The 21,233-nt window shown below is 42.4% G+C and overlaps 1 protein-coding gene and 2 long non-coding RNA genes across 3 annotated transcripts; 2 read left to right on the top strand and 1 right to left on the bottom strand.

Annotated features, from left to right (window-relative positions):
- Positions 1 to 2,785: 2,785 nt before the first annotated feature.
- On the top strand, positions 2,786 to 14,878 carry LOC133247220 (uncharacterized). Its single transcript, XR_009736324.1, has 2 exons — positions 2,786 to 3,970; positions 12,695 to 14,878. It is a non-coding gene; the product is annotated as an uncharacterized LOC133247220 (long non-coding RNA).
- On the bottom strand, positions 4,005 to 13,245 carry LOC133247219 (uncharacterized). The gene is made up of 2 exons (XR_009736323.1): positions 13,159 to 13,245; positions 4,005 to 7,945 (listed from the first exon to the last, which is right to left on the bottom strand). It is a non-coding gene; the product is annotated as an uncharacterized LOC133247219 (long non-coding RNA).
- A 2,063-nt stretch (positions 14,879 to 16,941) lies between the features above and the next one.
- On the top strand, positions 16,942 to 19,673 carry BTG1 (BTG anti-proliferation factor 1). Its single transcript, XM_061415734.1, has 2 exons — positions 16,942 to 17,416; positions 18,362 to 19,673. The coding sequence occupies exons 1-2, from the start codon at positions 17,269 to 17,271 to the stop codon at positions 18,727 to 18,729; spliced, it is 516 nt and encodes a 171-aa protein (XP_061271718.1). The 5' UTR covers positions 16,942 to 17,268; the 3' UTR covers positions 18,730 to 19,673.
- The last annotated feature ends 1,560 nt before the right edge of the window (positions 19,674 to 21,233 follow it).

Genomic DNA, 21,233 nt, shown 5'->3' with positions numbered 1-21,233 from the left:
CCTGATATTGTCTTTAAATTAAAAAAACTATTAATTTTAATGGGAAATTTTATTATGTATTACATCTTACATCTTAACCTAAGACATTCAAATAATTTTCAAAGATTTAAATATATATGGGATATTTATACAGATATATATCCTATATAACCAGACATGCAAATGTAATAAAACTTTGTATAAGCAATAACAACTAATTTGAAAGTAAGCTAACAAATAATCCAATGAAGGCTTATTGTACTCATCCAAAGAAGGAGTGAAGACTGGATAATGGATGCTGTATGTACAGGGCAAGATGAGGGCGTTTGACATTAGAAATCTCATTATTCTTCGTACATTATTTTCTTCATAGACTTTTCAATCTTCTGGAGGTTCATTGTTACTGAGGTCAAATTTTGCTTAAAATAAGCTTAACATTTTATCTCTACAGCAAAAATAAAAAAGCAAAACACATGCACACAACAGACCAAAGGGTTGTAAGAAATGAAGATGCTATGTCTTCATCTCTTGCTCAGTTGTCATCGTTCCATTGCTAACCTGTGTCCGACTCTGCGACCCCATGGACTGCAGCACGCCAGGCTCCTATGTCCTCTACTATCTCCTGGAGTTTGCTCAAGTTCATGTCCATTCACAGGCAAAGCAAACATGTTTGTGTTCATCAGAACAGGGCAATTTGTTCTGATATAAATTTGTTTCCCAAGATACTCTGACTACAGAAACCTCTTTTGAGTGAACTGATGAGTGTGTCTTTGCCTGCAATTATAATATTGACACAATTTCTCATACTGTGTGTATTTCATGTATTTTGGGTAAAATTTTCTTTATATTGGGCATAAAATGAAGTTTGCCAAAAGACTTTTTTATGAGTTATATTGCTGAAAAGTCATTAACTGAACATTCATTTGGTGAGATACATCTTTTATTAGCCATTGGCATATGACTCTATAGACAAAACTTGAGGGTCCATGGATTCAGCTAGGGGTTAAAAAGAAAAACTGAACAAAACAGACACAAATACTTGCCTCTAAGGATCTCATATTCCTCACAATCTACACAGATGATAATCCCATTCACAAGGTCAATTTGTTCAGCTCATAGGAGGTGCAATTTGTTCCTTTTTTATAGTCCCAAGTCCCAAGTTCCAACACAGTCCTCCTCAAAATCAAAGTCCCAAGGAAGTACAATTATTCTGTTAAAGGTTTGTTTACTTAGATGTTTACCATAGCCTCCAAAATCTTCCATCCAGATCGTCTTTGATGCTACTTGATCTAGATTAAGGATAGGCAAAGTATTGCCCCAGGGCTAAACCCATTACCTCCTGTGTTTTGCAAACAAAGTGTCATGGGATCACAGCCAAGCTCATATAGTTGATGGCTGCCTCTACACTATACTAGCAAGAGTTGAATACATGTGACAAAGACCCTCTACCCACAAAGTCAAAATGTATATTCTGACTCTCTATTTTAAAAAGTTTGCCCATCTGACCTAAATTTCTAGAGTTGCAAGTGTTATTGAATATTTGAGCAGATCTAAAGAAGCTTCTTTAAAGACACTTTTAAAGAAGCGTCAGCCTACAATGCAGGACATCTGGGTTCGATTCCTGGGTTGGGAAGATCCCTTGGAAAAGGAAATGGCAACCCACTCCAGTATTCTTGCCTGGAAAATTCCATGGACAGAGGAGCCTGGTAGGCTACAGTCCATGGGGTTGCAAAGAGTCAGACACGACTGAGCGACTTCACTCACTCACTAAAGAAGCTTCTTAAGAGAAGCGGCCTTGGTTACAGATTTTCCTATAGCTCTCTTACAAAGCAAATAAGAAATAAAACTTCTTAAGAATGAATTGTCACTTTCTAATTTTCTAATACTAATACCAGAATTCTCATTGCTCTGGTGCTTAATGGGTGTAATAATACACTTAGAACTCGAGGGTGACTTCTTCCTTATTCTTTTGGATAAGATTAACATCTTAAATGCACCTTAAATGCAATTTACAAGGTGCCTCTGGTTCTAGCCTCACATACTTTGGTCTGTTTCTTCTCACTCCCCGTTAGGACCACATGATCCTGCTTTGGGCAAACCTGTGTCCTCTTTGTAAATTTGTTTCCTTAGTCTAGAGAGTAATTTTCACCCCCCCATGTCTTATGTGGGTTAATTCCTACTCATTTTCAGATTTCTGACTTCTTGTTGCTGTGGGAAAGATTTTTCTGATTGTTTTTTCTGTCCCATCTCTCTAAAAGTTAGACTTTCAGAGCACCTGTATGGCTCAGCAGTAATAAATCCACCTGCAATGCAAGAGGTGCAGTTTTGATCCCTGGGTTGGGAAGATCCCCTGGAGAAGGAAATGGCAACCCACTCCAGTATTCTTGCCTGGAGAATCCCATGGACAGAGTTGCCTGTGGTGGTCACAAAAAGAGTTGGACAGGACTTAGTGCCTAAAAACAACAACAAATTTCTCTTTTACAGTAATTTTCAGAATCTGCTATAAAAATGTCACACTTACACTATTTAATTTCTGTCTTCCTATCAGATTCCATAATGTGTGGGACCATTCTGTTCTGTTTGTGGCCAGATCTTCAATGCTTAGCTAGTACCTTATTAGTTAATCAAATTTATGAAATGAACTTATGAATATCACAGAACACTCATACATCAGATATTTAACAGTGAACTTATTCTCAGCTCTTGCGAGGAGGGTCAAAGTAAGAATGTACCACCTAAATGTTTTCCTGAATTTCTTATAAAATTATGTAAAATTGTTCCATATTATAAATTGATAAATGTATCAGAATTTAATGCTAATATAGTTTGGAGGGAATAGTGTCTTTTTCTTAAGTTAGCAAAAGAACAATATAGTTTGTTGTGTTTCTCTTTCTCCTGGACGCCAAGAAGTTCAAAAGTAAATTTATTTCTTATTTACAAGAATGTTCTTCAAACCCAGATTCCCGGTAAAAATTCTTTCTTCTTTCTTTACATGTTGTGTTAGGCTTTTATTCACTTAAAAAATCTGTTAGATATTTGCTTCATGTCAAGTTGCCTCAATTTTGCGTAATTATAACTTGATCCTGTTTAAGACTCATAACTGTTCTCATTAGAGCAAGTCCAGATCTGAAAAACTGCTAGGAATGAAAGCTACACCTGGTGGTTCTGAGTGTCCTGAATTAAATTATATGACTGCCTTCAGTGTGGGAAAGAGGGGCTGGGGAGGGATGGTGTCCTTGAAGTCACTTTTGTTTTTTTAAAGCAGCAAACTAAACTGGAGTCAGTTATCCACTCCTCATGGAATTCGAACAACTTAGTACTGATTAGTGCACTGCGGAAGCAATTCAGCAAAAACCCAGAGCTTCTTGAGCCGTAAGTGTGGGACACAGCCTTGCCTCTGTGTATCTAGTTTGAAACTAGGACCTGCTGGGTCACTTCTTGCTTCCATGATAGGCTGGTTTTCAAATTACTTCTCTTGCCTCCTTAAACAGAGCCAGGGGATGGGGGTGGATGGGAGAGGAGGTGACCTAAGAGATCTCATCCCTTTACGAGGTGGGGGGACTTAATCACAAGTCTGCACTTGCTTCAGATGATTAAACAATGAGTGTTTATGAAATCAAGAAAAATATTTTCCCCCCAGAGTTTTCTTTTCAAAGAGTTCTCTGTGCGCTCTGGCTAATTTAAAAAGAGCCCCATAGGGTGCTTATTTTTTTTACACATATATTGCCAGAGTAGTTCCTGTTTTGGTTTAAATGTGTTCCTTCTTTTTAGTCAGATGAAAGAGAACTTTCTTTAAAAAGAACTTGTCTGCTGATCCTGTTTGTTAGAATGAGCCTAAATAAAGCTTCTGTTAAGAGTTTAACTGTTGAGCTAAGTCCTCTCAGCTAAATTATCTGGCAATTTTCATTCTTGGTTGGGCTATGTAACTGGAGTGCCCTTATTATCCTCTTTCCTACCTGCAATGTCTGCCTCCCCTGAGGACTCCTCTGAAGTAAGTATCTTGAGGAAAGGGCTTTTTCTTTCAATTCATTTGGCTTATTCTGCGTGGAGTGTGATGTTGGGGTGTGGGTGTGGGGAATATGCCAGGCACCTTAAGTGAGTAAGTCATTAATTCTGCAGCAGGCAATGACCTAAGAGAGGAGTGACTCAGTCTACCCATGAAAAAATGACATACCGAAGGCTTTAGAGGTGGTACACAGAAGTCTAAAGGGGAAGGGGCATGGAAAGAGGATGTAGAAGCCCCCAGAGCTGGCCCCCATCAGCCTCCTACCAGGCTCCCCCGTCCCTGGCATTCTCCAGGCAAGAACACTGGAGTGGGTTGCCATTTCCTTCTCCAACGCATGAAAGTGAAAAGTGAAAGTGAAGTCGCTCAGTCGTGTCCGACTCTTAGCGACACCATGGACTGCAAGCCTACCAGGTTCCTCCGTCCATGGATTTTCCAGGCAAGAGTACTGGAGTGGGGTGCCATTGCCTTCTCCGCCCGTCAGCCTAGGAGGCAACTATAACAAGAAGCTTTCTTAATGTAGCATTTCATTCAAGAGGAAATTCTGGTATGATACAACAGGAAAAATAAATTAAACAAGCAAGCAAACAGAGAAACAACACGCTGAACGTGGATGAAACTCAAAACTTTATGCTAAGTGGAAGAAGTGTGATACAAGATACAGGTCTGAGACAGAGGGCAAGAGGACAGGGCACAATCATTAAAAGAAAGACACAGCTGTTAAGGATGCAACATAAACTGGTTAGAACCTGCTAGGTACAAGATGGCAGAAGATTTGACTTCCTGTGGACCTTGAGCCTCATTATATGCTCATTGTAATATACCAGCATGCTGAATGACACACCCACAGGCACCATGACAGTTCCAAGGCCAACCATGAAAAGCCAAAAAGTGGCCAAATTCTTTAAATCACTGTTCCTTGTTCAAAATAGTTGGGATAATCCTGCCATTTGTTAGCCTATGAAATTACCCAGCCCATAAAAACTAACCACCCCATATTTGGTGCCCACTCTTGCCTTCTGAGGAGAAGGCAATGGCACCCTACTCCAGTACTCTTGCCTGGAAAATCCCATGGATGGAGGAGCCTGGTGGGCTACAGTCCATGGGGTCGCTAAGAGTCGGACACGACTCAGCGACTTCACTTTTACTTTTCACTTTCATGCATTGGAGAAGGAAATGGCAACCCACTCCAGTATTCTTGCCTGGAGAATCCCAGGGACTGCGGAGCCTGGTGGGCTGCCGTCTATGGGGTCACACAGTCGGACATGACTGAAGTGACTTAGCAGCAGCAGCAGCAGCATGCCTTCTGAAACTCCAATACTTTGGCCACCTGATGCAAAGAACTGACTCACTGAAAAAGACCCTGATGCTGGGGAAGATTGAAGGCAAGAGGAGAAGGGGATGACAGAGGATGAGGTGGTTGGCTGGCATCACTGACTTGATGGACATGAGTTTGAGCAAGCTTCGGGAGTTGGTGATGGACAGGGAAGCCTGGCGTGCTGCAGTCTGTGGGGTCGCAGAGAGTCAGACATAACTGAGTGAATGAACTGACTGACTTGCCTTCTGAGGAGCTTCCCAGGTAGTGCTAGTGGTAAAGAACCCGCTTGTCAATGCAAGAGACGTAAGAGATGGGTTTTGATCCCTGGGTCGGGAAGATGCCCTGGAGAAGGAAATGGCAACCCACTCCAGTATTCTTGTCTGGAGAATCCCATGGAGAAAGGAGCCTGGTGGGCTACAGTCCATGGGATCACAAAGAGTTGGACACGACTGAATGACTAAGCAGCAGCCACTGAGATGAACCACATTCTGCCTATGGAATGTGTATCTCTCTAAATAAGTCCCAATGGCTTGCTTTTGAATTCTTTCCTGACGGAAGCCAAGGAACCTCACTTGGTGGCCTTACCCAGGGCCTCGCCTGAGACCTGGGACATGACCATCCTCTCTGTGTTCTATTCTCCCGCAACAAGGCCATGGATTCTATGACTTCCATACAGAAAATGTCCAGAATGAGCAAATCTATAGACAGAAAGTAGGTTATTGGTTTCCTGGGACTGGGAGGGCCAAGGTTAAGATTGAGATTTTGTTGAGGGAGATGAAAATGTTCTGAAACTGATTATGGTGATGGTTGCACAAGTTGATACGTTATCTCAAAATTATTGAAAGGTACACTTGAAACAGATGAATTTTATGGAAAATATATCTCAATAAAGCTCTTTTTCCAAAAGGTGAGATCATCCATTCAAGGGGACTAAAGATAGAAATTTCAAGGATAAAGATAAAAGTGCTCATTTTAACTCTCACAGCTCCCACCATCTAAAGACTATACAGAGAGGTTTGTTTCTACAGGGAGATCCATTCCTGAGTGCTGTATGTCTTACTACGGTTTCAATGTTTGAAATCTACTTATGCAATAAAGAGTAAGGTCAGTCATTATAAACAACAGGGAGACAGACCATTTCTTGAGTTTGACGGTGGTCACCACAAACTTCAAATCAGTTTTCAGAAGCTGAGAATGTTTCCTATGTTTTGTTGAAAATGATGGAAAGACTTAAAGAGACTTCTATTAAAACACATGCAAATACAGAATGTTTCCAGCACATGCAGTAATGCTAATGATGGACCCTTTACTTTTGCATTTGACTACATCAAACTGTATTATAACTATTATCTAGGCTGAAGATTGCTTTTGCTTCATTTATAAGAATTTACTAGCCAAGTGGATGAGAACATAATAGGAAGTTTCTTACTTTATTCCCTTTAGAAAATATAATGCAATTTGACATGCTAATCATAGCCTCCCCATTCCCTTTTTTTTTCTTTAGAGGACTTCTCTATAGCTAGAACATAGTCTTTTTCAGAAATTTGTATCTAACTTGCTATGCCTTATAGATGAATACATCCTAAATTGCATTTTCCAATGGGATTTCAACCCTTGAATTTCCTGCTAAAGTATATCCAAATGCGTGATGATGGTTTTCACAATCACGTTGGATATCTATATGTAGGGCTTCGTATTTGTTTATCACACTTACTTTTGCAACTTGGATGCTCCTTTGTTTTAGCTGGACATTTAGAAAGGGATGAAGCGACATTACTTAATGCATGTAAACCTTAATTTACTTTGAGATTTTATCTCTTTATTTATTTTGGCCACACAGAGTGGCATGTAGGGTCTGCATGTGGGCCAGGCCGGGGTCAAACCCATACTCCCTGCAGTGGAAACCTGGAGTCTTAACTATTGGACCTCCAGGGAAGTCCCTACTTATTTTAAATTCAAGTTCCTTAAAAAGGACGTTACTGCTTTTCCTAAAAGTGAAAATAAAGGCCTGGACTATACCAACATTTGATGAGATGATTATCTTATCAAGCTTCCTGAATATTAGCTTCTCTTTTGAGAGTAACATAGGGACATCACTGTACACTCTCACTTGCCTATTGTTTCAGAAGCTGAGAAAAATGCATTTTACCCAGACTGCAGAACCTCAGAAAAGCAAATAACCACTCACTTAGAACATATTTGATACTTAAAAGGCAGCTTTTACATATTAAATGAGTATGCTAGTTTTTTTCTTTTAAGGGACAAGATTTCTATTTGAGATAGTATATGCCTGGCTATGAAGTTTGTTTGCTGATTTTATTTATTTATCTTTAGTGAGAAGAGAGATTTTATTTACTTAGTTTTGGGCTGACCTGGGTCTCCACTGTTGCATGTGGGGTTTCTCTAGTTGCAGTGATCGGGGGCTACTTTTTGTCGCAGTGCGCAAGCTTCTCAATGCTGTAGCTTTTCTTGTGGGGCACAGGTTCTAGGCATACGGGCTTCAGCAGCTGTGATTGCACAGGGGCTCAGTTGCTCCAAGGCATGTGGAATCTTCCCGGACCAGGGATCAAATCCATGTCCCTTGCATTAGCAGATGGATTCCTTTATTCACTGTGCCACCTGGGAAGTAAGTCCTATTTGCTGAACTTAAATTAGAAATGTTGTCCTTACTTTTTAAAGCAGTTGTCCTGGAACATTAGTGCTAAACTGTTGAACCCCACCCCTCGAGTTTCTCTATTAGCAGGTCTAGAGCCCAAAGTTTGCATTTCTATCAGTTTCCTGGGGTGATGTTGAGATGGCTAGCCTGGGTTCACACTTTGAAACCTGGCTGCCCTATGGGTTTGGCAGGAAAGGGACATCTGTGTCTTCCATATTCAGAAAGTTATAACTACTATAGTTAGGCCAGGGCCTTAACTTATAAGAACTTTGTATGATTCCTTAAGGCTTTCAATTTTCCAAAGTTGATTCTTATCATCTCTTTCCCCACACTGTTGTTAAACTGTAAAACTGAAGTAGACTGTTGGTGCTGGGAAGATGCAGATAAACATCCAATAAGCCTGAACAGTGGGGGATTGCCCCAGGAGACAGAGTAGATGGTGGCAGCTTTACAAAGAAAAAAAAGTAAGTGAAATCATAGGGTCTGCTAAAAGGAAGGATGAGAAGCAGCAGCATGTTACACCCTCAGTCGTGTCTGACTCTTTGCAACTCTATTGACTGTAGCCCGCCAGGCTCCTCTGTCCATGGGATTCTCCAGGCAAGAATACTGGAGTGAGTTGCCATGCCCTCCTCCAGGGGATCTCCCCCACCCAGGGATGGAACCCCTGTCTCTAGCATCTCCTGCATTGCAGGAGGAGTCTTTACCACTGAGCCACCAGGGAAGCTGGCGAGAAGAAGAGATAGACACAAAAGCAACCCTTCTTGCTGCTCTCCAGCTCTTTCACCAAAGCCCTCAAAGCTCACTGGACTCCACTTAATTGTTGGAGGACTGTGGGGCCGACCCACTTCCTAGTTCCTTCTGCCAATTTAAGTCAAAGGAGAAGCGAGATGCTAAAATAGTCTAAAATAGAAGGTATTTTTTTTTCTACTTTCTCTTATCTGCCCCTAGGGATAGTTTTCATTCCAGTGAACTTATTTTATTTGGCAGATTAATGTTTTAATATGTCCTTTGATTCATTTTTCAGGGAGCCTTTTAAGAAATATAGCTGTATTTTCCAGGATATGTCAGCCATGAGAACTCTCCTAAGCAGCCTTGAGTTTTTTTTTTTTTTCCTTTCTACCATCTCTACTAATTTCCAAAATGTTTTATACCTTTATAAGATTTTATTTCTCCTGATCCCTTTAGAAAAGGTATCAGGAATTTGCCTCCAAGTTTTGTAGTGTAGACTTGAGGGTTTAAATCTGGTTGTTAAGACCTTGAGTAAATTACTTATTTTCTTTAGGACTGAAACCTCACATGTTAAATGCAGACAATTATACTTACCTGGTGGTATTTCTGGGAGAATTAAATGGGATGCCTCTAAAATACTTAGTACACGGGAATTCTCTGCTGGTACACTGGTTAGGACTATATGGTCTTACTGCTGAGGGCCCAGGTTCATTCCCTGGTTGGGGAATTAAAATCCCACAAGTAGAGTGGCACGGCCAAAAATAAATAGATACATAAATAAATAAAAAGTAAAAATAAAATGGGCTTCCCAGGTGGCCTAATGGTAAAGAACCCGCCTGCCAATGCAAGAGATGTAAGAGATGCAGGTTCGATCCCTGGATGGGGAAGATCCCCTGGAGAAGGGCATGGCAACCTCCTCTAGTATTCTTGCCTGTAAAATCCTATGGACAGAGCAGCTTGGCGGGCTTCAGTCCATAGGGTCACAAATAGTCGTACATGACTGAATTGATTTTGCAAATGCAAAAAATTAAATAAAATACCTAGTACAGTGTCTGGTTCACCTTCAATGATGTTAATTTGTATGATCTTTGTTCAGTTCAGTTCAGTTCAGTCGCTCATCATGTCCGACTCTTTGCGACCTCATGAATCACAGCACACCAGGCCTCCCTGTCCATCACCAACTCCCAGAGTTCACTCAGACTCACGTCCATCGAGTCAGTGATGCCATCTAGCCATCTCATCCTCTGTCGTCCCCTTCTCCTCCTGCCCCCAATCCCTCCCAGCATCAGAGTCTTTTCCAATGAGTCAACTCTTCGCATGAGGTGGCCAAAGTACTGGAGTTTCAGCTTTAGCATCATTCCTTCCAAAGAAATCCCAGGGCTGATCTCCTTCAGAATGGACTGGTTGGATCTCTTTGCAGTCCAAGGGACTTGCAAGAGTCTTCTCCAACACTACAGTTCAAAAGCATCAATTCTTCGGCACTCAGCCTTCTTCACAGTCCAACTCTCACATCCATACATGACCACTGGAAAAACCACAGTCTTGACTAGACGAAACTTTGTTGGCAAAGTAATGTCTCTGCTTTTGAATATGCTATCTAGGTTGGTCATAACTTTCCTTCCAAGGAGTAAGCGTCTTTTAATTTCATGGCTGCAGTCACCATCTGCAGTGATTTTGGAGCCCCCAAAAATAAAGTCTGACACTGCTTCCACTGTTTCCCCATCTATTTCCCATGAAGTGATGGGACCGGATGCCATGATCTTTGTTTTCTGAATGTTGAGCTTTAAGCCAACTTTTTCACTCTCCTCTTTCACTTTCATCAAGAGGCTTTTGAGTTCCTCTTCACTTTCTGCCATAAGGGTGGTGTCATCTGCATATCTGAGGTTATTGATATTTCTCCCGGCAATCTCGATTCCAGCTTGTGCTTCTTCCAGCCCAGCGTTTCTCATGATGTACTCTGCATGTAAGTTAAATAAGCAGGGTGACAATATACAGCCTTGACATACTCCTTTTCCGATTTGGAACCAGTCTGTTGTTCCATGTCCAGTTCTAACTGTTGCTTCCTGACCTGCATATAGGTTTCTCAAGAGGCAGGTCAGGTGGTCTGGGATTCCCATCTCTTTCAGAATTTTCCACAGTTTATTGTGATCCACACAGTCAAAGGCTTTAGTATAGTCAATCAAGCAGAAATAGATGTTTTTCTGGAACTCGCTTACTTTTTCGATGATCCAGCGAGTGTTGGCAATTTGATCTCTGGTTCCTCTGCCTTTTCTCAAACCAGCTTGAACATCTGGAAGTTCACGGTTCACGTACGGTTGAAGCCTGGCTTGGAGAATTTTGAGCATTACTTTTACTAGCGTGTGAGATGAGTGCACCTGTGTGGTAGTTTGAGCATTCTTTGGCATTGCCTTTCTTTGGGACTGGAATGAAAACTGACCTTTTCCAGTCCTGTGGCCACTGCTGAGTTTTCCAAATTGTTACTGCTACTCAGAAGCAACTCTTTAATCCTTTTTCCCAATTGCTTTAACAAGAAGAACAGTTTTGCCCCAAATCTATACTTGTCACTGTCTGATTTCTAGTTCTCTTATGTTTCTTGATCTAAACCTAGTACAAGGCTCTTAGTTCGTGCCCTTGAATTCATATCTAAGCAAAGCAAAGCAGGTTGGCAGGTGGGGAGGCTCCTAAAAGTGGTCTGATTCCCATGGATAATCAAGAAAAGAATAAACAAAAGGCATTAAGTCTCTAGTTGAAGAGATGAAAGCTTAATTATTTAAAGGTTTAAATAAGAATTAGAGACAAAGATATGTCACTTCAAATGACCCCAATTTAATTCATCATCCTTGAAAAGTGAAAGTGAAGTCGCTCAGTCGTGTCCGACTCTTTGTGACCCCAGAGACACCAGGCTCCTCTGTCTATGGGATTTTCCACGCAAGAGTACTGGAGTGGGTTGCCATTTCCTTCTCCAGGGAACTTCCCGACCCAGGGATCAAACCTAGGTCTCCCACATTGTAGACAGATGCTTTATCGTCTGAGCCACCAGGGAAGTCTTTTTGATGGGCATCATCCTTAGGACTTTCCAAAAAATAAATGTGATCATTTCACTTCCCTGCCCAAAACACTCACTCTCCCCTCACTGCCAGGTAACTATGGCCCTATTTACTCACCAGTTTTTTCAGCAATGTTTATCTTCCTCATAGTGGTTTAAGTCTTTAAAATACTTCCAGATCAGGTCCCCTCTTTTTCTTCCTTCCAGAGACTTATCTATGGGCCAACTTCACTGACCAGAGATCACTTAGCAGAGATCACTCACTTTGGGGACTGGCTTCCTTATCTCCTTCTGTCCCCATACACACCCCAAAATAAATACCCTGTCTCTATTTGCTATTAACAGTCTGTAAAGATCTCTCCTGCTTGAACCAGCTGTGAGTTTTCTAAAGCTAGCACCAAGGACACCTAGGACTCTGGAAGTAAATTCACAACAGAGGACACAATAGATAATACTTTAGTGAATGCCTTCAGCAACAAGGAGGCTCATCCAGCTCAGCAAGGGAGTCTCTGGGCCTAAAGGTGCCTTTGGAGAGGGAGGGGCCAGATAAAGAGTAAAACCTTTGCTGAGCGGGAATTTAAGGAAGGGGACATGAAAGGGTGGTGGCGGAGGCCTACTGGACAACCTTGTGAACTGTAATACAGCCATTTAAAAAAAAAAAAAAAAATCTGGGACTTCCCTAGCAATAATGCAGGAAGCCAGCATCACAGGGATGAAGTGGAAGCCCGGAGCTTAGGAAGGACTCCTTGTGAACAACTTCAGGAGAGAAGGGTAATGTGAGAGACTGGCAGATGACAGCCCTGTGTAATCTGATATATAAAAATACTAAAATGTGTCTACATAACACGTGGAGAAATAAGATAAGAAACCTTAAATGGGAGCGATGTGGAGACTTCCACAGTGTTTCTTAAGCAGCATATCCAAGTGACTTTGGTCTCCATTTCATTTGCTTTGGAAATGCAGCCTATCCTAAAACAACATTTATCTAAAACACTATGGAGTAATCTAACACTCATGGGAGCCAGAAAGACAGTGCCACAGAGGTGAGTTACTTATCTTCTCAAATATTGACTGTCCGATTTTAAGCAAGACAACTTGCTCTGTGTGATCTGTCAGCTGACAAACTGCAAGTCACGTTGTTTTTTGTTATTGTTTGTTTTTTTGTGGGTTTTGTGTGTGTGTGTGTTTGCAAGTCATGGTTTTGATGGACTCATTTGTATTTAGATGTCTATTTAACATCAGTCAACAGCATTTACTATGTCTTGGCCTGTTTCTTGGGCATTCATAATAGTGAATGACAGAAGATACCTGCCCTGTGAGAATGTACAGACCAGAAAGGAAAAGGGATTAATAAACACAGTAAATCTAGTATGTCTGATCAGTACCAGGGCGAGGGCAAGGGGAAGCAGAATACTGTAGACACTTACACAAGTCCAGAGAGTCAGGGAAGTCTTCTCGGACGATAAGCAGATATTAGCTAGGGAAAAAAAAGGGGGGGGAGGGGATCTTCCAGGCAGTAGGAATAGCATATCCAATGAATAGCATAAAAGCCTAATTTAGTGTTCTCTTATTCATAGATTAATAGTTTTGATGAGTTCCCAAAGGCTGAAATGCAAAAGGTGACATTTAGTAACTTAAAATGTATTAACTTAAAAAGACCATGCTTTATTTTCTGATATGGATACCTTTCTTACTTTGGGGGTGTTAAAACATCATCTTTGCCCCAAAATGATAGTGACAGCAGATGATAATGTAATTCTTTAAATAACGTCTTTGGCAAAATAAGATTTTCAAACTTGTGTTGATTCCTAAATTTTACTAGTCTATGAAATAGAGAAAGAAGTTCATTCCCTCACCCTATATAAAATTTTCTTTTTTTATCTATCCCTTTCTTGGTTAACACAATTACTCAAAAAGTCTACAGGGTGCTATGATTTGTTAGTTCAGAGCAAACTGTTCAGGTAACAGTTGAACTAAGGGATGGGAATATAATCCAGCCCTTTGAGGACTCTAGTTGCTTGATTGTTTCCTCTATAGAAAGTACCTTCTGAACTCTTAAGCATTCCAAAGATCTGACATTTGTCACTCGCAGATTTATTTTGAAACCCAGGTTTCTGGATTGTTTTGACATATTCCTTAAGGTGTTTTTTTTGTTGTTTTTTTTTTAATAGTGCTTTGAAAATTTTATAGGTTTTAGAAATTAATTTGATAATTATATATATCACAGGCAATTTAATATACCTATCTATCTATCTAAGGACTTCCCTGGTGGCTCAGACAGTGAAGAAGCTGTCTGTAATGTGGGAGACCCAAGTTCGATCCCTGGGTGGGGAAGAGCTCCTGGAGAAGGGAATGGCAATCCACTCCAGTATTCTTGCCTAGAGAATTACATGGATAGAAGCTACAGGCCATGGGGTCGCAAAGAGTCAGATGCGACTGAGTGACATTTTCAGAAGGCAGGAGGAGAAAGAACAGTTCTCACTCCTTGCCCCACTCTGCCTGTCTTCTGTCTATGTATGTGGCTTCCCTGGTGACTCAGATAGTAAAGAATCCACCTGCAAAGTGGGAGACCTGGGTTTGATCCCTAGGTTGGGAAGATCCCCTGGAGGAGGACATGGCAACCCACTCCAGTATTCTTGCCTGGGAAATCCCAAGGACCGAAGAGCCTGCCAGTCCATGGGGTCAAAAACAGTCAGACCCGACTGAGCTACTAAACAACAAAGTTATTCCACTTAGTCCTCATAACAACCTTTACATTCTTTGGAGATTACGATGCAGAGAAGTTAAATAACTTGCCTAACGACACAGAATGAAGAGTTGGGTTTCTAAGTAGTTGGGAGTACCCTATAGTTTAGCATATTAACAAGATGAGAAAGTGCCTTTACAAATTCAAGATGTCAAGAAATACCTCCTAGTTTCTTGGATGGGAACAGCCTCACCAAATTTCTGGAAAAAATATTACTAAACATATATATGTCCAGATTTGAAAACCATTAGCTATTAACATTGTCCACTATCTAAAGCTTGCATTTAGGACCAATATTTACCTTCTTTTTTCCCTCCTGAGTACTCCCTAGATCACCCTCGTCTAAAAGAGTAATTTCTTAAATCCATTTCTCTCTTAAAGGAATGATTTAAAGTGGGAAACACACACATACAATAGAAAACAGTGGGAGGAAAACCCCTTCTAGAATATGTGAGTTCAACTTTCTGTTAAACTCTATTCTACTGATTTTAAGAAGCATTTAGAAAGGGTCCAGCTGCTGTCTGGGAAGGCAGTTAAAAGTAGTGACCATTTCATAGTGTGTGCAAATGCTAAATCACTATGTAGTACACTTGAAACTAGAATAATATTGTACCTCAAATACATTTCAATGAAAGAAAAAAAAAGCAGTGGAGAAAACATGGGCTGGGAGACAGGAATGAATTCGGATCCTAACATTTTGTTAATTTCATTATTTCTATTTTGTAGATGAGTCAGTTCAAGCTCAAAATTTTTGAAGAAGAAAAACTCACCTGACTTCTAATCTAATGCTCGAATGACTGATGGTGTATGGAAACGAACGGAGCAGAGGAGTAAGGGTGGTGGGGGTTAGAAGGATATCAGAAAATCTAAATCTAGGGCTATAGTAATTTTAAAGATTTACTTGTTTTCCTATCTCCATTTTGAGTAATGCAAGAGGTTTCACATCCGTAGGGAAGTAATTACCATGACATTTACTTTTAAGCACAGTTCTATCTGCAGAGTCCTAGAAGGAAACGAATGTATCTATTTACCATTATTTTTTATGCACTGATGCATTTATTCAAAGAAAACACTTTCATGTCAACGCTTTTAAATAATTCAGTTTTACTATCTTTTAAAGTATTTATTTCACGTGTAATTATTGTGTATAAATGAAAAAAATAACCTAAAAGCTATTCTTTCAAGCCCAGTTTAACATATTTCATTCAAACAACAAGTATTTTTCTCCTACTGCTTTATGGTGAATTGTACTTTCCCCTTCATTTCTATACCCTTTGGCTCAGCAGTGTTTTGCAATATTGATGACCAGCTAAGCTCAGGATATTTATTTCCATCTGGTAGAGTTCAACTTCTGCCTCTTGTTTGCTTTCTCCATCTGCCCAGCTCACCATCTTTTTTTTTTTTTCTTTTCCCCTCCTCTTTAATGGAGTTCGGGTTAACCCTCTCGCAGGCCTAATCGCTTTAGCAGGCTCATGCCTTCGTATTCCCGCGGACCCCCCGGCCCCCCAGTTTGGCAAGTAGGACTTCAAGTAACCTTAAATGTCTGCCCTAGTACTCTCACAACCTTCAAATTTTATCTTTATTTTCTTGTTTTATAAAGAACAGCAAAAGGCGAAGGCTGAGACAGTTACTTAGCTTAGAAAAACAAACAACCTTCGGTTTTGTGCGTAAACGGTGTAAAACGCATTATATAGATTTTTTTCTGTTTATAGATTAAACGTTACGGTTACCATACTTATCTTCAGTAACAGGCTTTCTTATCAGTTTTAAGATGGGTTCAGTAAGGACTCCATTCTTCTCTCCTTTTGACTCTTGATGTCACTGAACAGCAACCATAAAAGGCTTACTAACCCTCGAGAGCCGGTTCGCTCCACTTTTCTCCACACTCCCTGTATCCTCAGCACTGGTACCCGCACCCCGCTGCTCATCCTGTCCGTGGAGCCAGCCACGTAGACTAGGCGTCGGGGACAGGATGTAAACACCGAGTACAGTCAGCGGGCCACTGCCATGCAGACGTATCCGTGCCGCTGGCGCGGGTGTACACAGCCTAAGCCGGGCTGCTTTTATCTGCACAGCATTAAGCCTCCTCGCAGGCTAGCCCGGGCAGAGTACTCTTGCAGAGGATGCGCTGGCGCGGTGCCTGGAGTTGCTGGAGCGGGAAGGAGGAGCTAGGGCTGGGGGGGGCGGGGCTTTCACACGCGCACCCCTAGTTTCTTCCTTCCCCCGCCACTTGCTCCCCCTTCTCCTGCTGCCACTCCGGGGTTTATTTGTTTACAAGCGGATTACGTCAGCTCCTCCCTCTCTTCCCAGTCTATGGACCCGCCCCCTGGCCCCTTTTTCCCGCCCCCTCCGACTCCGAATCTGCTTGCGTCACAATGGTGCGATCTCTGGATTGGCTAGACTCGGCCGTCACGCTCCAGCTACGCCACTTCCTTTCCGTGGCTTTATAAAAAGTGCTGCACCACCCCTTTATCTCTTAGCCCGTCGGAGCTGGAAATGCAACTGTTGGGAGCTTCGGAGGCTGCGGAGCTGGTGGCGGAGGCGGCTGGGGAGGTCCGAGCGATGTGACCAGGCCGCCGTCGCTCGTTTCTTCCACTTTCCTGCCGCCTCCTGTGTCGAAAATAACTTTTTTTACTATAAAGAAAGGAGAAAAAAAAGTAGCCGTACGCCGCTCACGCCCTCTCTCCCTCTCAGCCCTCTGACTTGTGAGGGAGCCCGGGGTGGCCGCTCCTCCGTCGGGGCCGCGCCGCCGAGCCCCGGCCGCCCCGGGCCGCCCCCGCCCGCCGCCCCCATGCATCCCTTCTACAGTCGGGCCGCCACCATGATAGGCGAGATCGCCGCCGCCGTGTCCTTCATCTCTAAGTTCCTCCGCACCAAGGGGCTCACGAGCGAGCGACAACTGCAGACCTTCAGCCAGAGCCTGCAGGAGCTGCTGGCAGGTGAGCGGGCATTGGTGGCAGGAGGGCGAGGAACGCCGCGGGGGGAGGGACGCGGCCGCATTTGCCGGGGCCGGGCCGTCGGGGCCGCTGGAGTGTCCGTAGCGCCCCGGGCGACCGCGCTCGAGTCCGGCCGCGGGATGGTGGCTGGCGCGCCGGGCGGCCGCTAACGGCGGGTCCCGGGGAGGGTTTGGGGATTGGGTCGAGGGCGCTCCCTGTCCCCCCACGGTTGGCTAACGGAGGGGAGAAGAAAACTGACGCACAACAAAGAAACTAAAGCCGACCGAGGCGGGAGCTGCGGTCCTCGGACGTTCCGCGGATTTCGGGGGACAAAGGACCCGCGGGCCTGGGGTGGGTTCGACGCTCCCTCCCCCCACTCCGATCCAACCGTTGCGGGCTCGGCTGTCGGGCCCGGGGGTAAAACGGCGCGGCTGCCCCGAAGCCCGCTCGGGACGGACGTGCGGTCTCCCCGCGCCTCCTAACCTTGCCCATTAATCATCGGATTTGTCACCGGCACAATTACAGCCCTGCCCAGAGTGTGGTTTAGGGTGGCTTGTTTTCCTTCCCTTCGGGGTTAACACTCCGGTGGCGTTTCTCCTCCAAAGTCATAAACCCCATTGTGTGCGGCCAGGGTTGGGTGGAGAAAGTAAACAGGTTCCCGCCTGGCCGCCGGTGCCGTCCGGCTGGCGCAGGCTGCGCGCCTGATTCCCGTTTTGGCGGCTCAGCCGGTTGGTTCCCGGAGATTGTTTTGTCCCGTGCAACTGTTATTTCTAAAACCCTGCCCTGCTCGTTTTCCATCCACACACATCCGCGAATGCGATGCTGGGCTTTTAAAAAAAAGGTTGATATTCGGCATTTTCACTCAAAGGAGCCAACGGAAGGAGGAGACTAAGGCGGGAGCCGGCAGTAACGGCGTCTAAGCATTGTTTTCTCTCTTTTCTTCTGTAGAACATTATAAACATCACTGGTTCCCAGAGAAGCCCTGCAAGGGATCAGGTTACCGTTGTATTCGCATCAACCATAAAATGGATCCTCTGATTGGACAGGCAGCGCAGCGGATTGGACTGAGCAGTCAGGAGCTGTTCAGGCTTCTCCCAAGTGAACTCACGCTCTGGGTTGACCCGTACGAAGTGTCCTACAGAATCGGCGAGGATGGCTCCATCTGTGTGCTGTACGAAGCCTCACCAGCAGGAGGTAGCACCCAAAACAGCACCAACGTGCAAATGGTAGACAGCAGAATCAGCTGTAAGGAGGAACTTCTCTTGGGCAGAACAAGCCCTTCGAAAAACTACAATATGATGACTGTATCAGGTTAAGATATAGTCTATGGATGGATCATCTTATAATGGATGGATAAATTTGATTTTTGCTTTGGGTGGGCTCCCCTTGGGGATGGATTATGGAATTTAAACCATGTCACAGCTGTGAAGATCTGGCACAAGATAGAGTGGTAAAAAAATTTTTTTTTAAGTGACAGTGCCATAGTTTGGACAGTACCTTTCAATGATTTTAATAGCCTGTGAGTCCAAGTAAATGATCATCTTATTTGCTAGGAGTGAAGTCCTAGGATGGTTTCAGTTTCTCCCAGACATGATACCTAAATTTTTACGTCAGTCCCTTTAATGCAAATCTGTATTTCTTTGCAGTAGAACTTGCAGAGAAGATTTGCACTATTACACTTAAAACTTGTTATCCTTTTTGGCAGCTCAATAGGAAAGCTCAACATTTTAAACATGGAAATACTGGAAATTTTATGACAAGACTTTTACCTAGCACTTAAATATGTATAAATGTATATAAGACAAACTAGTAAGCATGACCTGGGGAAATGGTCAGACCTTGTATTGTGTTTTTGGCCTTGAAAGTAGCAAGTGACCAGAATCTGCCTTGGCAACAGGCTTTAAAAAAAAAAAAAAAGACCCTTAAAAAGACACTGTCTCAACTGTGGTGTTAGCACCAGCCAGCTCTCTGTACATTTGCTAGCTTGTAGTTTTCTAAGACTGAGTAAACTTCTTATTTTTAGAAAGTGGAGGTCTGGTTTGTAACTCTCCTTGTACTTAATTGGGTAAAAGTCTTTTCCACAAACCACCATCTATTTTGTGAACTTTGTTAGTCATCTTTTATTTGGTAAATTATGAACTGGTGTAAATTTGTACAGTTCATGTATATTGATTGTGGCAAAGTTGTACAGATTTCTATATTTTGGATGAGAAATTTTTCTTCTCTCTATAATAAATTGTTTCTTATCTTGGCATTTTAATCAATCTCTTGTCATGATTATAGAGGTTCAGCTAAAAGAAATACATTTCTCAAAAGACTCAGGTTCTGTAAGCCATGTGAATGTCAGTTGCACACTGGTCATGCTGAAAAACATTTGTTAAGGAGTAAAGATGATTTTTGTATACAAATTTAGGTGTTAGAGGGGTAACATACTTTTTCTAAGAAAAGTTCTAAAGTTGAAACATTGGACACAGTCCCAAGCTAATGGCATGAAATGAGGATGAGACAAAGGTAACATCAACCAAAAAGAGTTACTCAAAGGATTACATTTCACTGCTTCCCTGTTGAAGTGAAGAGAGAAACGTTCCATTCTGGCCCACCTTTGAAAAAAGTTATTTTGCCCCATGGATTCCTTGTTCATTTAGAAAATCCTGGGGCAGGTGACCCATAGTCTTAAAGACCAGACTAATCACTGCAGAGATTGGTTGCTATTTTGCCTTTCGTCAGCTGCAAGATTTACATAAAAAATCACTTAAGCTGGAATTCAACAAAAGGTATGTTTGCATTTTTATTCTCAAGTTGAAATGCTGAGTTCTTGATGCATCATTTTCAGACTTCAGATAAATACAAAGAACCTAAATGAAACAAACGAACACTTCTTGCTGGAGTGTAGATTGCCCCACTAACCCGTATGATAAAGCTCTTTAATAATTCTTTGGCTGTAGGAAGAATAACATGGTTTTTCAGTACAAGTTGAAAATGAAAAATTTCTTGAGTTTTTCTCTACGCAAGTATGTTACTAACATAGTGTCTTTTGGGTGGTATCCATGTAAACATGTTCAAACTGGAAATAACACAATCTAGGTTATTTGGAAATCGGTAGTCTGAAATAAGTTTGGAGTTTCATTTCTCCCTGTACATTCTGATTTTTGTAGAGACAAAGGAATACCCGGCTAAACAAGCAGGTATTAAGAATACAGAGGGTGTTTGTGTACTTTTACCAGCAGGCTGTCCTTGAGAGTTTGGATTAAAACCACAGCACATGGACTATCCTTGCCACTTACTAATGGTGTTATTTTTCAGTCTGTTTTTCGGAATCCTATCCCCACCCCCTCTAGTTTTTCAAACAATACAATAAAATAGCTGGTAGTATAGTTTTTACACAGATCTTAACCCAGTGCTGACTGCTACTGTTTACCAACTCCAATTCATCTGGTAACTCATTTGAAGTTGTGTGAGCCTGTGTTCAGAAGCCAGTAACTGGTAAAGCTTTGCACACTGGGATCTGGGGCGAAGGATGACTTTCGGACAGTTTAGGGGGATATATTTTAGTACCTAAAACTTCTGTCAAGGCTTTTCTCAGATGGGGAGTCATTCTTGAAGATACTGACATCAAACTTTTTGGTATTTTAAAGAAATTTGAAGCAAGGAGAACTTAAAACAATTCAGGTGATGCCTGGCATATAAGGAACTGGTAAAATTTCCTCTTTAAAAGGCTTGCAAACATCACGAAGACCTAGCATCCAGCTGTTTCCTGTGACTTTAACCTTAACATTCCCTGGACAATTGTCTCCAGTTTAGTAACTATTTAATACATCTT

The sequence above is a fragment of the Bos javanicus genome, chromosome 5 (assembly GCF_032452875.1).
Source record: "Bos javanicus breed banteng chromosome 5, ARS-OSU_banteng_1.0, whole genome shotgun sequence".
NCBI classification, from domain to species: Eukaryota; Metazoa; Chordata; class Mammalia; order Artiodactyla; family Bovidae; genus Bos; species Bos javanicus.
The sequence above is the reverse complement of the archived record's forward strand: the minus strand, read 5'-3'. Positions and strand labels throughout refer to the sequence as shown.